This window comes from Cebidichthys violaceus, unplaced genomic scaffold, assembly GCF_023349555.1.
Source record: "Cebidichthys violaceus isolate CVI_PGR_0920_01 unplaced genomic scaffold, fCebVio1.0.p SCAF_4, whole genome shotgun sequence".
Classification (NCBI taxonomy): domain Eukaryota; kingdom Metazoa; phylum Chordata; class Actinopteri; order Perciformes; family Stichaeidae; genus Cebidichthys; species Cebidichthys violaceus.
In genome coordinates, this window is record NW_027176594.1 from 8991049 (window position 1) to 9006725 (window position 15677).

At 39.0% G+C, this 15677-nt stretch overlaps 1 protein-coding gene and 1 long non-coding RNA gene across 3 annotated transcripts in view; one reads left to right on the top strand and one right to left on the bottom strand.

Moving 5' to 3' along the window:
* LOC137884683 (myotubularin-related protein 7-like) overlaps positions 1-6928 on the bottom strand; it is a 40845-nt gene extending 33917 nt beyond the window's left edge. For both annotated transcript variants that reach the window (XM_068726583.1, XM_068726584.1), the window contains exons 1-2: positions 6660-6928; positions 5804-5929 (exon numbers count right to left, since the gene is read on the bottom strand). In XM_068726583.1, the coding sequence (XP_068582684.1) occupies positions 5804-5929; positions 6660-6683 (150 nt within the window). In that variant the 5' untranslated portion in view covers positions 6684-6928. The remainder of the gene's footprint in view (positions 1-5803; positions 5930-6659) is intronic.
* A 2640-nt stretch (positions 6929-9568) lies between these two features.
* Positions 9569-14863, top strand: LOC137885158 (uncharacterized). The gene is made up of 3 exons (XR_011104789.1): positions 9569-10307; positions 14342-14427; positions 14525-14863. It is a non-coding gene; the product is annotated as an uncharacterized lncRNA (long non-coding RNA).
* The last annotated feature ends 814 nt before the right edge of the window (positions 14864-15677 follow it).

A 15677-nucleotide genomic window follows, 5' to 3' on the forward strand; every position in this document is an offset into this window, starting at 1 on the left:
TCATAAATGTAAGCCTGTTAAGATCATTAAGAAAATGAATATGTGTGAATGTGTTTCAGTGTTTATAAAATAACAGACCGTCAGTTTACTGGGATGGGGTTCAACTCCCTGCAGTGTCCTGCTGATTGTATTTGAACTTACATGAAAGTTAACAGAACAGTATTGTCATTTGCTTTTACTTTAACACTTTAATTTAACACTGTTTTCATTTTAAGCTCGTCTATAACTTTAGATTGTAGTGTGAAGCATTCATTGTAACATTTAACGTGATTTTCATGTAGAAGCTCTGGACAGATCATTTATACTAATGCCCACTGACATGGTTTGAGAACCACTGTTGTCTAACTTTTGCTCTCCATGCATCTTAGTTTGCACATATTTAGATCAGAGAAGTCTTTTTCTCATGGTGTGCACACGAACCCTTTAAATAAATTCAGTGTTTGGGCTGCTGTAATTAAAGAATCCTGCTTACTTCTGTGGTTGCCAGTAGGTGGTGCTATGACTATGTGTTAATATTGGCATGCAAAAGTCCTAAAATCATGACGGTAATCAAGCATGTCAAGTTTGGGGCAGTTTTGTCAAAGTACAGTTGAGTTACAACAGCTTGGTGGATGATGGCGAACCATGTAAAATGGCTGCTACACCAAGTCCATGTTGTTTGATGAAACCTCAAGCTTTTAGTAACTTTTAATCGCTACGGTCTTTAGATTGTTCTGACCAAATTCTAAGTTGATCGGATTAATTCCCTAGGAGGAGTTTGTAGTACAGCACATGGAAATGGAAAAAAACAGGAGAAATTCATACAAAATTCAAAATGGCTCACTTCCGGTTGGGTTTAGAGCATGAACCCCTAAGACTTTTTGTTAAGTCTACATGTGATACATCTGCTTACCAAATTTTATACAGCTAGGTGAAACGTACTGCGAGGGCTGCATCGTCAAAAAATTGTAGGGGGCGCTATCGAGCCAACTTGCCGCTCTGAAGCATTAAAATCACATCAGATAACTACATTCAGGATTTTAAATGTGTTTGACAAGTTTGGTTACGTTTTGAGCATTTTTAGCCCCTCAAAAACACTTTTGTTTTTCATGGCAAAGAATGCGTCGCCACGGCAACGGCCTTTCACGAAACAACAAGCTTTGAGTAACTTTTAGTCGCAAAGGTCTTTAGATTGTTCTGACCAAATTCTAAGTTGATCTGATTAATTCCCTGGGAGGAGTTCGTTAAAGTAGAGCGCCTGGAAATTGAAAATACGACACTAGAAATTCAGACTAAATTCAAAATGGCTGACTTCCGGTTGGGTTTAGGGCATGGCCCCAAGAGACTTTTATTTAAGTCCACATGTGATACATGTGCCTACCAAATTTTGTTAATCTATGTGAAACGTACTGCGAGGGCTGCTTCGTCAAAATTTTGTAGGGGGCGCTATTGAGCCGATTTAACACTCTGATTGAATAAAATCATATTATAGAACTACATTTTAGCCTTGTGATCTGTGTGTCAAGTTTGCTTGTGTTTCGAGCTTTTTTAACCTCTCCAAATGACCATCGTTTTTCACGGTGAAGACTGCGTTACCACGGCAACGGCGTTTGACAAAACATCAAAAGCTTGGAGAACTGGCATTATGAACTTCTTACATTTGTGTGGAACAAATTTGATGTTGATCTGATTTTCCAACTAAGAGAAACAAGCCAAAGTATAAAGACTTTAACTTACTGTTGCCAGTAAGTGGCGCTATGACTATGATTCAAAATTGGCTTGCAGATGTCTTCAGGCCTGGAGTTTAATCAAACATGTGAAATCTGGTAAAGATCTGATGATGCGGAGTCGAGTTACATCAGTTTATTCGTTCATGGCGAAGGATCGAAATTCGCAGAGCCGTCACATCGCCACGCTTCGACAACTTCCTACAATTTTCACAATGAAGCATTATCAAGGTCTTAAGGCTGTTGTGACAAAATTTGAGAGGGATCCGAGTAATCTGTGAGCAGTAGGGTGTCAAAGTACACAACCTATGACTTCCTGTTGCCACTAGGTGGCGCTATTACTATGATTCTAAATTGTCATATACATGTGTTCAGGGTCAGGATGTTATGACATATGAGAAATTTGGAGCAGATTAGGCAATGTACAGCCGAGTTACAACAACTTCCTGTTTCATGGCGAATGGTGTTTTTTTGCCGCCACGCCACGGACACATAGTTCGATAACTTTTTGATCTTTGAGTATCGTTTCACTGCAAGGTCTCAAGAGCATACTGACCAAATCTGAAGGCAATCGGGTTTAATCTCTAGGAGGAGTTCGTTAAAGTACGGCGCCTTGAAACGGTCCAAAAACGTCATAAAATTCAAAATGGCCGACTTCCTGTTTGGTTTAGGATATACCTCCTTTTGACTTTTTTGTACGTCCCATCACGTTCCACATACCTACCAAATTTCATACAGCTAGGTCAAACCCAAAGTTGGGGCTACTCTGTAGGGGGCGCTATCGAGCCAAAATGTCATGCAAATATTGGACACCCCAATAATACTGGAATTTTCACCACGATTGAATTTTGTGCCAAATTTCAAAAGATTCCCAGTATCCCAAGCACCTCCTTTTTGCGATGAAACTGGTACGATAATAATAATAATAATAATAATAATAATAATAATAATAATAATTAAAGCTGCAAGCAGCAAAGATCGGGCCCTCGCAACTTCACGCACGTCGAGGGTACTGGCAGGACTCTGGTTGACGCGGCAATGCATTTCTGTGACCATCATACATTGCGTGCACGAGTTAAACAGTATTTCCTGCCTCATCCAGCAGCGTAGCAAGATCATGTTGCCAGGTCTTAAGCCTCAAATGTTTTGAGTGTACCTCCGATACAATCATAAATGTAAGCCTGTTAAGATCATTAAGAAAATGAATATGTGTGAATGTGTTTCAGTGTTTATAAAATAACAGACCGTCAGTTTACTGGGATGGGGTTCAACTCCCTGCAGTGTCCTGCTGATTGTATTTGAACTTACATGAAAGTTAACAGAACAGTATTGTCATTTGCTTTTACTTTAACACTTTAATTTAACACTGTTTTCATTTTAAGCTCGTCTATAACTTTAGATTGTAGTGTGAAGCATTCATTGTAACATTTAACGTGATTTTCATGTAGAAGCTCTGGACAGATCATTTATACTAATGCCCACTGACATGGTTTGAGAACCACTGTTGTCTAACTTTTGCTCTCCATGCATCTTAGTTTGCACATATTTAGATCAGAGAAGTCTTTTTCTCATGGTGTGCACACGAACCCTTTCAATAAATTCAGTGTTTGGGCTGCTGTAATTAAAGAATCCTGCTTACTTCTGTGGTTGCCAGTAGGTGGTGCTATGACTATGTGTTAATATTGGCATGCAAAAGTCCTAAAATCATGACGGTAATCAAGCATGTCAAGTTTGGGGCAGTTTTGTCAAAGTACAGTTGAGTTACAACAGCTTGGTGGATGATGGCGAACCATGTAAAATGGCTGCTACACCAAGTCCATGTTGTTTGATGAAACCTCAAGCTTTTAGTAACTTTTAATCGCTACGGTCTTTAGATTGTTCTGACCAAATTCTAAGTTGATCGGATTAATTCCCTAGGAGGAGTTTGTAGTACAGCACATGGAAATGGAAAAAAACAGGAGAAATTCATACAAAATTCAAAATGGCTCACTTCCGGTTGGGTTTAGAGCATGAACCCCTAAGACTTTTTGTTAAGTCTACATGTGATACATCTGCTTACCAAATTTTATACAGCTAGGTGAAACGTACTGCGAGGGCTGCATCGTCAAAAAATTGTAGGGGGCGCTATCGAGCCAACTTGCCGCTCTGAAGCATTAAAATCACATCAGATAACTACATTCAGGATTTTAAATGTGTTTGACAAGTTTGGTTACGTTTTGAGCATTTTTAGCCCCTCAAAAACACTTTTGTTTTTCATGGCAAAGAATGCGTCGCCACGGCAACGGCCTTTCACGAAACAACAACCTTTGAGTAACTTTTCATCACAAAGATCTTTAGATTGTACTGACCAAATTTGAAGTCGATCTGATTAATTCCCTAGGAGAAGTTCGTTAAAGTAGAGCCCCTGGAAATATCTAAAACGACACTAGAAATTCATACAAATTTCAAAATGGCTGACTTCCGGTTGGGTTTAGGGCATGGCCCCAAGAGACTTTTATTTAAGTCCACATGTGATACATGTGCCTACCAAATTTTGTTAATCTATGTGAAACGTACTGCGAGGGCTGCTTCGTCGAAATTTTGTAGGGGGCGCTATAGAGCCGATTTAACACTCTGATTGAATAAAATCATATTATAGAACTACATTTTGGCCTTGTGATCTGTGTGTCAAGTTTGCTTGTGTTTCGAGCTTTTTTAACCTCTCCAAATAACCATCGTTTTTCACGGCGAAGACTGCGTTACCACGGCAACGGCGTTCGACGAAACATCAAAAGCTTAGAGAACTGGCATTATGAACTTCTTACATTTGTGTGGAACAAATTTGATGTTGATCTGATTTTCCAACTTAGAGAAACAAGCCAAAGTATAAAGACTTTAACTTACTGTTGCCAGTAGGTGGCGCTATGACTATGATTCAAAATTGGCTTGCAGATGTCTTCAGGCCTGGAGTTTAATCAAACATGTGAAATCTGGTAAAGGATGCGGAGTCGAGTTACATCAGTTTATTCGTTCATGGCGAAGGATCGAAATTCGCAGAGCCGCCACGTCGCCATGCTTCGACAACTTCCTGCAATTTTCACAATGAAGCATTATCAAGGTCTTAAGGCTTTTGTGACAAAATTTGAGAGGGATCCGATTAATCTGTGAGCAGTAGGGTGTCAAAGTACACAACCTATTACTTCCTGTTGCCACTAGGTGGCGCTATTACTATGATTCAAAATTGTCATATACATGTGTTCAGGGTCAGGATGTTATGACATATGAGAAATTTGGAGCAGATTAGGCAATGTACAGCCGAGTTACAACAACTTCCTGTTTCATGGCGAATGGTGTTTTTTTGCCGCCACGCCACGGACACATAGTTCGATAACTTTTTGATCTTTGAGTATCGTTTCACTGCCAAGGTCTCAAGAGCATACTGACCAAATCTGAAGGCAATCGGGTTTAATCTCTAGGAGGAGTTCGTTAAAGTACGGCGCCTTAAAACGGTCCAAAAACGTCATACAATTCAAAATGGCCGACTTCCTGTTTGGTTTAGGATATACCTCCTTTTGACTTTTTTGTACGTCCCATCACGTTCCACATACCTACCAAATTTCATACAGCTAGGTCAAACCCAAAGTTGGGGCTACTCTGTAGGGGGCGCTATCGAGCCAAAATGTCATGCAAATATTGGACACCCCTATAATACTGGAATTTTCACCACGATTGAATTTTGTGCCAAATTTCAAAAGATTCCCAGTATCCCAAGCACCTCCTTTTTGCGATGAAACTGGTACGATAATAATAATAATAATAATAATAATAATAATAATAATAATAAAAAACATTAGAATAACAATAGGTCCTCCGCTCCGACTACGTCGGTGCTCGGGCCCTAATAAAAAACATTAGAATAACAATAGGTCCTCCGCTCCGACTACGTCGGTGCTCGGGCCCTAATAATAATAATAATAATAATAATAAAAAACATTAGAATAACAATAGGTCCTCCGCTCCGACTACGTCGGTGCTCGGGCCCTAATAAAATGTATCCACCTTGACTGTGACCCAGATTAAGTGTAGAGGTAGTGCTCATAGTGTAGTGCCCAGCTTACCCATGTCTCCTTGCGTGTCTCAGGGTTGTTTTCTACGAAGATGGTGTGCGTGGCAGAAAGGTAGAGAGTCCCGACGCTGGCCTTTCTCTGTCCTGACGACCGGTCCAGGAGACGCACATTTTCCACCTACCAGAGGCACAAATTATTAGAGATGGAAAAATACTCAGATCGAAACATGACGAATAGTTAGGAAATATGTCTCCTCACTCACTAAGACACACACATGAACACAGCACACATTATTTAACTGTAGTAACTGCTTACTCTGGCATGACTCAACATATTTCACTGAGCTCAAATTAAAGTGTCTGAAAATCAAGGACATTGTGTTTGCACTAGTTGAGAGGATTTGTTTCTGTAGTGAGTATATCAGTACAGATTCTGCATAGGCCTATTAACTAATTCATATTTATAGACACCGTCAGATCAGTGATGTGGTGATGAGGGGATGGCCTGTTTGCCAGTACAATGCTACATCATGATTGGGCAGAATATAATTACACATTCATATTCCATATGTAGTCAGAAAAAACGTTGAGCATCATAGCCAAATACTTGAGCTAGCCGGGGATTCAATGGATGAGTCATTTATCAGACACATCATGTTAGCTTCGCAGAGATTTGCTGTTTCCTGTGAAAACGGTATGTTAGTATTCGCTAAGCGACAAACAAACAGGGTTCCACCGTCTGGACACACGGTTTTTTCAAATGTAGCCTCCTGCTAGCATGGTGTCCCCATCAGAGGACGTCTTCCTGCAGGCTGCCCCATCAGTTCGGGGATGCTTTACAGATAATTGATCGAAATTGTGCCGTGTTACGGAGGCAGACGAGATGTTGAAATGGCGAGTGTTGTTACCTTGGGCGTCCGGATGTGCTCCATCACCGACAACCAAAATGGTGGAGATGGAGATAAAGTGCCCTGGCGTGTTTTTTAGGTTTTTTTTGCCGTCAGCAGTTATATTCCCAGATTTACCTCAACACATGAGGCGTAAACTCTGTGGCTGTTGTACCCGCAGTGGCCTGGAGGAATTCCCATGATTTCCTTTGTTCTATTAAAGTGGAAGGAAAAGGGATTCTATACTAGCGTTACCACTGCCCGTTGTTATGGGTACCCAGGCTGTCTCAGTGGTAGATGTAGGGACGCTGATAGCAGCTGCATTACTCCGTACTACACTGTCAGGTTAATCAGGATGTTATTCCTTTCAAAATAAAATCCAGTACGTTTATGTTCGGAGGAAGACATGTTTCTAAGCTTTAGTAGTGGCATTCTGATCTGATATACTGAATAGCGTTTCTGCATCCCCCAGTTGCACAATATATGGCTCACCATAGCCTATATATTTTGCGGGAAATATCTTCCAATGTTTTTAATACCTAATGTTCCGTATCAATTTAAAACCTGTATTTTATTTTGAAAATTGGGAGTGAGAGTTAAATCATTCATTTTTGCAAACTTGATACTGGCTCACAGCTCTTGCCAAGAGCATGCTCGCATGCGCAAAATCCTGCTTTTTCAAATGTAGAAATCGTGTAATTACATATTTGTTGTGTTTTTATTCATCTATCTTAATCTTTTATTTTTCAATATTTTAACGTCCAGCAGCCTCCTTCTGTAGTGATCCATCCATGAATGAGGAGTTTAATCGGAGTGATTTAACATTTAATTTCACAACAATAATTTTGGATAAACTAACTTTTTTTTGCAGTCCTATTTTGAAGTTTTGTGTAATGTTGGTACTCACTTTTTCAGTCTTTTTGGATCTTTATCAATGTGACTCTAAATCAAGTTTATTGTCATCGTAAAGGTTTAATTCTCTGGAAACACTTCACTTTAAGCGATGCTACATAGCTAATGTCACATGCCTTCCATAGTAGTAAAAAACTTTTGTGCAATAACAATGATACCTGAACTTGAAACTTTATACAGCAAGATTGAATGATTATATAATTCGTATTGGAATCTTTGTTCCATGAAATATTTATTTTCATTAATTCACTCTTTAATTTTACCCTATCGTCTTTAAATGGTATATGTGTTTTAGCTATCTGTTATTTTGGATATGGTTTACTTCCTGACAAAGTTACACTTTTACTCTATGTTACACAATGCAATTAAGTAATTATATACTGTAACACTTTTACACTAAACTGATACTTTGTCACTTTTTTCGTCATGCAACTGTAGCAATACCCCACATCGGTCACATTTCTCCAAGTGCTTAAATGTTTGTTTTAAATGTAACTACTTTACTGTGTCACACTGATCGAGTAGAGTCAGGACTAAAGTCCATGTAATCTCCACTTGTCAGTCTTTATTTGGCCACTAGATTGCAGTGTTAGAAATGAAAATGTCCTTTGGTAGAGCAGTTGAATACACCAAAAGGACTAAATAAACAAAACAAAAACACAATAAATGATGTGACGATATACATGTGAACTAGCCTAGCATTGTGTAGAGGATAACAATAAAATCTACATAATGCATGAGCTTGAGTGACGTATGGCTTCGCCTATATCAAAAAAAAGTATCACTACCGCAATTAATGTCCAAGAAAACAATAGTCCCTGAACACATGAGTAGGCTGGACTGTTATCCACAGGTGCGTGAGTGTGGGAAGGTGTGTGTGTGTGGGGAGGGAGGGGGGCTTCGTGACAAAACTGACAGCAAGCACTAAACATCTAAAAGGGAATTAGTCAATTGGACCATTGCTGTTCCGACCTCAAAGCATGAATTTGGAGAATCTGCGTTATAAATCTGATGTAGATGCAGTCATAATGTAGTCAGGGTGTATTCAGGGGAACGCTGCGGTCAGCAGGTTGCTCATAATCACACAGGGCTAAAATGGTAAGTGATACCATTACTGCTTTTGTTATCACTGTTATTCTACTATATCCACTTCTGCTGTTATTGCTAGTCGTGATGTTTCCATCATTATTAGGCGTACACTTATTATATTAATAATTTCTGTCATATGCATTGAATGTGTTGTAACTCTGTTATGTTGTTCATTCTGTACACATGACATCACACTTCTGTCCATCCTGATAGAGGGATCCCTCCTCTGTTGTTCTCTCTAAGAGTTCTTCCTGTTCCGATGTGAGGGTCCTGGGACAGAGGATGTCATATGTGTACAGATTGTAAAGCCCTCTGAGGTAAATTTGTGATTTGTGATTTTTTTTTTTTTAAAGTAAATCACTGAAAATAAAGACATTTATTTTTCTCCTGATACCCCAGCTTCTCCGGCGAAGGCAGCGACGATGGTTAGCTTGTAATATTGAATATTTCACTATGTCAACATTAATGTAATTGGTGTTAAGAGATTGTAGAAAAATATGAAAGCATAAAAGTATAACCATCATAACATATAGCTTGTTCACTTTTTATAATCATCACAATATATATAACTTGTTTACACTTATTATAACCAATTGTAACCTATAAATTGTTTTATTTCATATTAGATGTGATTTAACATAAACTGTTTTATTTTCATGATAGAAGTGATAGAAACATATAGCCTGCTTAGACACTTTAATGTAACAAGGTCACTTGAGCCTTGTATAGTACTTCGGTTCTATCTGGGCCAAACCAGTCACAACCAGTTACGTTCTGTGTCTGACTTAGAAAGAGGAGGACTCATGTGAGTGACGCATGAACCTGAAGGAGGTACTAGCCTCAGAGAGTAGCATAAAAGCAGCAGAAAACTGAATGAGTTTGGGCTTCCCCCCCAACTGGACAGGGACATTACACCCTGAGAAGTGAGATTGGGCTTTTTTCCCCATCTCTAGAGACGGGACAGATTTCTCCACAAGAAGTTAGAGACCCCGGTTTAAAGGGAGATATTTTATTACACCCTGAGAAGTGAGCTTGGGCTTTTTTCCCCAAGTCAGGGACATTACACCCTGAGAAGTAAGCTTGGGTTCTTTTTTCCCCCCAAGTCAGGGACATTACACCCTGAGAAGTGAGTTTGGGCTTTTCCCCAACTAGAGAATGGGATAGACTTCTTGAGTGGACAGGAAGACTTCTGTCTTACTTACTTGTAGGGGGACAGAAGACCCTTCTGCTATCAGAGGGAAGCATGAAGAAGAGAAAAACAAAAAAAGGGGAAAGAAAAAAAAAAAACTCTCAGAGAGTGGACTGAGGAAAGCCTGCAAAACAGGAAGGGAGAGAGCAAAGCAGAGCAGAGGAGAAGAGGAGGGGTAGATCCCAAGAGAGACCGGGATTTTACATCATTGCAAATCAGTGAAAACTGATTAGAAAAAATCAAAACTCTTTTAGAGTAGGAGTGTTAGAATTAGTAAATGTAGCACAGAGACCGTTTCATTGAATTTAAATTGTAGTATGTGAATTTTGTGTGAAAAACTTTAATAAAACCACAGCCTTGCCATTTTTAAGTAACTGGACCTAAACTAGAGACTGTTTTTTAGAACAAATTGACCCTCTTCCCTGTCCCTCATCTGTGTGATACAGAGGTGACGACCGACTCTACCAGAGGAGCTTAAGGTAAGTTCCCTTGGTGAAGACTTGGCAGAATTAGTCATAAATGGTGAGAATGTTCACAATAGGCGATAGTAAAGTACAGACGTTCTACATAACTATCCATACTGGGTACTAGGGTTGCAGCCTAACGAGAACGCCAAGGGTGTAGCCGTACAACATTCTCGTGAAGACGATTAATCCGAAATCCTAACGATTCAACTACAGGGTGAGATAAAAGGCCAGAGGTATTGTTTCGACACCTCCAGGAGGAACGTATATCCTCGCAGGTGGGACAGCCGACGGAGTTACCACCGTGTTAGGTGTGTAAGCCTACCCCGCTTTCCCCGGGGCGGGACCCGTTCACTCTACAATGGTATACTCTCAGCAGCCTAACAGATCTTTCAAGGAACTTGGATTATTATTTCATGTCAGTGCATGTCTGTGTGCAAGCAGGTATCCTGCAGTTGTATGTACATGTGTTAGCAATTTGCAAGCTGTATTTGTATGATTGTGTGTGGTTACTTAGGCCAAGCGCATATGTCTAAGTCCCTCTGCTGTTGCATTTATGAATGGCATTGTGCAGTAATGTCGATGCTACTGCCTATAGCATATAGTGAGTGTCCATACAGCAAAGTGTGCTTGGTGTAGCCTAACCTAATGGATATTTCTTCTGCAGCAGGAATCTGTGTTACATTCAGTGTTACATAAGGTGTTGTCCTCTGCATCATCCTGCAGGGCTGCCCAGGACTAAAAAAGACTCAGAGCTTCTCCTTGGGGCTTTCTGTGTGTGGTATGCACCTCCGTTGCCACAGCCAGGAACACATATAATGATAACATGGGCCTCGTTTTTATGTGGTTGTTGATCAATAGCAGTAACATAAACCCATTACTTATCTGTAAGTGCTGATTATTGTCTTTCAAAAGTCACTTTGTGACATTGGTTTGCCCCATGCAGTACAGTACATTGCAATTCCTTGTTATGGGAGCTGATACATGTCTTGAATTACTTATTGGTGTAGTGCAGGTCTACACAAGTAACTTTGAAGAAAGGCATAAGAACAACTAGGTTAACTAGGATAAAATGCTCCAACCAACCAGTATGAAGTACGACTCAATACTTCTCAAACTTACATAACGAGATGTTCTTAATAAAAATAAACATGAGCACACAAGCGTTGAAACTATGAATACGAGATCTGTAATCATGTGACAGGGTACTTATAAAATTACTTCATTCTCACAGCAAATCACAGGGGGCCGAAAGGATCTCAGGTGCACATTTTCTGTGAAAAGTTTTTCAGCTGCTCAGCTGAAAATAACTTTACCACAAGTAAAAGTCTGTCAAGTAAAAATGACAAATGACAAATATTACTTTTTAGATCAGGGGTGTCAAACTCATTTTCACTCTGACACCCCTGTCATCAGCATTATGGTTGCCCTCAAAGGGCCGGTTGTAATTGTAAGACTGTATAACTGTAACTACTCCCTAACATATTGTTAAATAACTGTCTCTGCATTTGATTATTGTTTAATCAAGTGCAACAACATTGCACATTTCTGTTATTATAATATATAATATATACTATATCAATCTTTTTATTTAGGGTTAAGAAACCCACATTTCTCTATCAAAGATCAAACTTTTAAAGAAAATATCAAAGACAAATATCATCAAACACAAGTTATTACATTAACTTTGTTCAAAGCTATTTTTGTCACCTCTCTGCATCACTAATGTCCCTCCCCTTCGTCGTCCCATTCAAGCAGCTACATCCAAGAGCTCCTCACTGACGGTCAACTCAGTATGCGATGGTGTTTCTTCACAAACTGACATTTTTAAAAGTCTGTATCTGGTCGGAGCACACCTGCTCACATACTTTTAGCATGCACTGCTTCAAAAATGCACCCATTTACCCATAGATTTCATCTGTTGTAAAGCCACGTTTAAAGTAGTCTTCAATGTACTCACAATCCATTTCTATGTCAAATGTAGGGTAACCTAAGCCAAAGAGCTGCTTCAATGACTGTTGTGTTTAAGTATCTTATCATTTTGACTTTCTATCTCATAATTATTTAATAATTATGATATTAAAAGTCATAATTATGACTTTCTATCTCATAATTTTGACTTTCTATCTCATAATTATGACTTTCTAACTCATAGTTATGACTTTTTATCTCATAATTATGACTTTTTATCTCATAATTTTGACTTTCTATCTCATAACACATTTCAAATCCTGGCTTTGAGCAATAGATGTTAATGTAGTTCTTCTGAAATATTTTTTTTTTCTTCTTGTTTTGTAAAGTGTTGTAGCCTCTTCTCATACTACTCTGTATTTGCCTCAGATAACAGTAGAGCTAAATGCATCAGGTGTCAAGTTTCTGCAAGTCTTATCCAGCCACTCCTTGTTCAAGGTTGTGATTTTGTGCACTCAGATCGGCTGTGCATGTTCATGTGTATGTAAGAGTGTGTCTGTGAGCATGTTGTGATTGGCATTTGTGTGTGTGAATTTGTATGGGATACCTGGAGGCCCTCCTCTGCCTAGACTTGTCGTTGGATTAATATAATAACTTGTTGTGACTGATGGCAAAAACAGAGCAACACTTCCCTCTTTGATGTACATTTACATCTCAAACTCAACCTTAAACCTCCACAGCAGTCTAACTTTACCACAACTATGACTGTTGACTGTCAATCAAGTTGAACCAGGATGGTTTAAATATCTGCACTGTATCTTACACTGTCAGAGATGGGCAGTATTTCTATTACTTGCTTTTAAGTATTTTGTAATTTGTATTTGATATTGCCGATAAAAAATCGAACGTAATTTGTAACAAAATACTTTAGAGTGGAGTAATTTTGTATTTAAAATACTCAAAATACTTTCTCCACGAATCAAAAAACAGTTCACGAGTCCAGTCTTCAGATTTTCAAGTTCAACAGATTGTCTGTCAAGGTCAATATTTGATCTGAGTGTGACAGATGTCAACTAGCTTGATGTATGATTTATGTCTGGGTCTGGCTTCATAGCCTATCGTATATACATGGTGATGGTTATAATATCAAGCTAGTGATCGATGCTAACATGCTAATAATGCTAGCATGCTGTCTAGGCTAGTGCATAGCCAGTGTTTAGCAACTTAACTTATCAGTCGAGTAGCTAGCTATAGGAAGAGGGACATTGGGAGCTTGTATGTTCATGATAACCTTATCAAGAGACGTCTGACCATCTAATCTTGCACTGTATTACAAGTGATGCTGTATCTTCTCAATTACTGGCAGATAATATAGTTCACAGTTAGCCAGGCTATGACAGTAGATGTCCATTTGTTAAAAAAAATTAAAAAACATTAAATATCCAATTTATTTTATTTAAAAGGCATATTATGAAAGTATTCTTAGTTGTATTATTTCATACATTCTACAGTTGGCCAGGTGGACAACATGTCTCAGTACAGTCATTTATTTAGGCTCTTTACCTGTGTACAACTGGTTTTAATTATATATTTTGCTTTTATAGTATACATAGGCCTAATGTGTGATGCTATTCATATGTGATGAATATTTTCTTGTTGATACAAAGCCAAAGTTTATGGGCTGTTAAGTCCCATTAATAATATATATATATATATATATATATATATATATATATATATATATATATATATATATATATATATATATATATATATATATATATATATATATAATCAATCAAGTTGTTGTCTTTTAATAGCTTTGCTTAGTTACACTGGCATTCTGTGACTGCTCTTCCTTTTTGTGGGGTTCACCAGAGCTTTGTGTACATTATATAGCCCAAACCTGAATGCTCTGCTATACCAAATTGTGAGAAAACTGAAAATCCAGAAAAAAGTATTTCCTATATTTTAAATACAAAATACATGTATTGTATTTTGTTACATTTTCTGGCACCAGTATTTTGTATTTTATTTGAATACATTTATTTGACGGGTATTTTGTGTTTTGTATCGATGCATTTTTGCCCATCTCTGACCGCGACATGGATCTCACGGCGAAATGTGACAACCTCCAGAACAGACTGAGACGGAACAACATAAGAATCTTTAAAATCCCAGAAGGAAGTGAAGGAAGAGACTCGTGAAAGAGCTGCTGCATAAGGTACTCAAACCACCACCAGTGTCACAACTTCAGCCAGGCTTTAGTTTTTCATTTGTCTGTCTCCTGTTTTGCCACACTAACTCTCATGTCATTTCAGAATCTGCCACTCCCTCCTGCTCTGCACTAATTGCTGATTTCATTTCACCTGGCCTGCCCCACCTCCATACTCACCTGCTCCTCATCAGCAATCAGCCCCTCAGTGTATATGTACCGGTCCATTTCCCTCAGTTCTTTGCCAGATTGTCTAGTGTGTTTCCCTAGCTATCCAGCAACCTATCATTCTGATTCTGATTCTAATTCTGATTGTTCGTGTATTGACCTGCCTTTTTGGACTTTGGACCTTCCCTTTTGCCTGCTCCCACTGGATTTGTTTGCTACGCGGGTTACTACCTGGTTTGACCTCTGCTGGTTATTAAACCCTGTTTCTACACCTGAATTGTTTTCTGTGTCGTGCTATTGGGTTCTTGTCTGTCGTTTTGTGAAACCTGACAACCAGAAATGGACATTAAGATTGAAAGGGCTCATCGTTCGCTGGTCTCCAAGCCTAGCGATGTTACAGCCCCCCCGAGATCGATAATAGTAAGATTTGTCCACACAGCGGTGAAAGAAACGATCATATGGCAAGCATGGAGCCAGGGACAGGTCTTTTTCCAAGACACACGGATCTTCTTCAACCAGGACTATTCACCAGATCTACAAAAGAGATGAATGAAAGTTCACGAAGTTGTCGAGCAGCTTAAAGAGAAGGACATACAAGCGAAATGCCTGTACCCAGCACAACTGAAACTTAAACTGAGCACCGGAGAGAAGACCTTCACAACACTAGCGAATGCAGCGACGCTACTAACAGAGCTCGGAGTACCTCGCAGTACGTTTCACCTAGCTGTATAAAATTTGGTAAGCAGATGTATCACATGTAGACTTAACAAAAAGTCTAGGGGTTCATGCTCTAAACCCAACCGGAAGTCAGCCATTTTGAATTTTGTATGAATTTCTCCTGTTTTTTTCCATTTCCATGTGCTGTACTACGAACTAGTCCTAGGTAATTAATCAGATCAGCTTAGAATTTGGTCAGAACAATCTAAAGACCTTTGTGATTAAAAGTTTAGAATTCATCAAACATGGACTTGGTGTAGCGGCCATTTTACATGATTCGCCATCATCCATCAAGCTGTTGTAACTCAACTGTACTTTGTCAAAACTGTCCCAAAGTTGACATGCTTGATTACTGTCATGATTTTAGGACATCT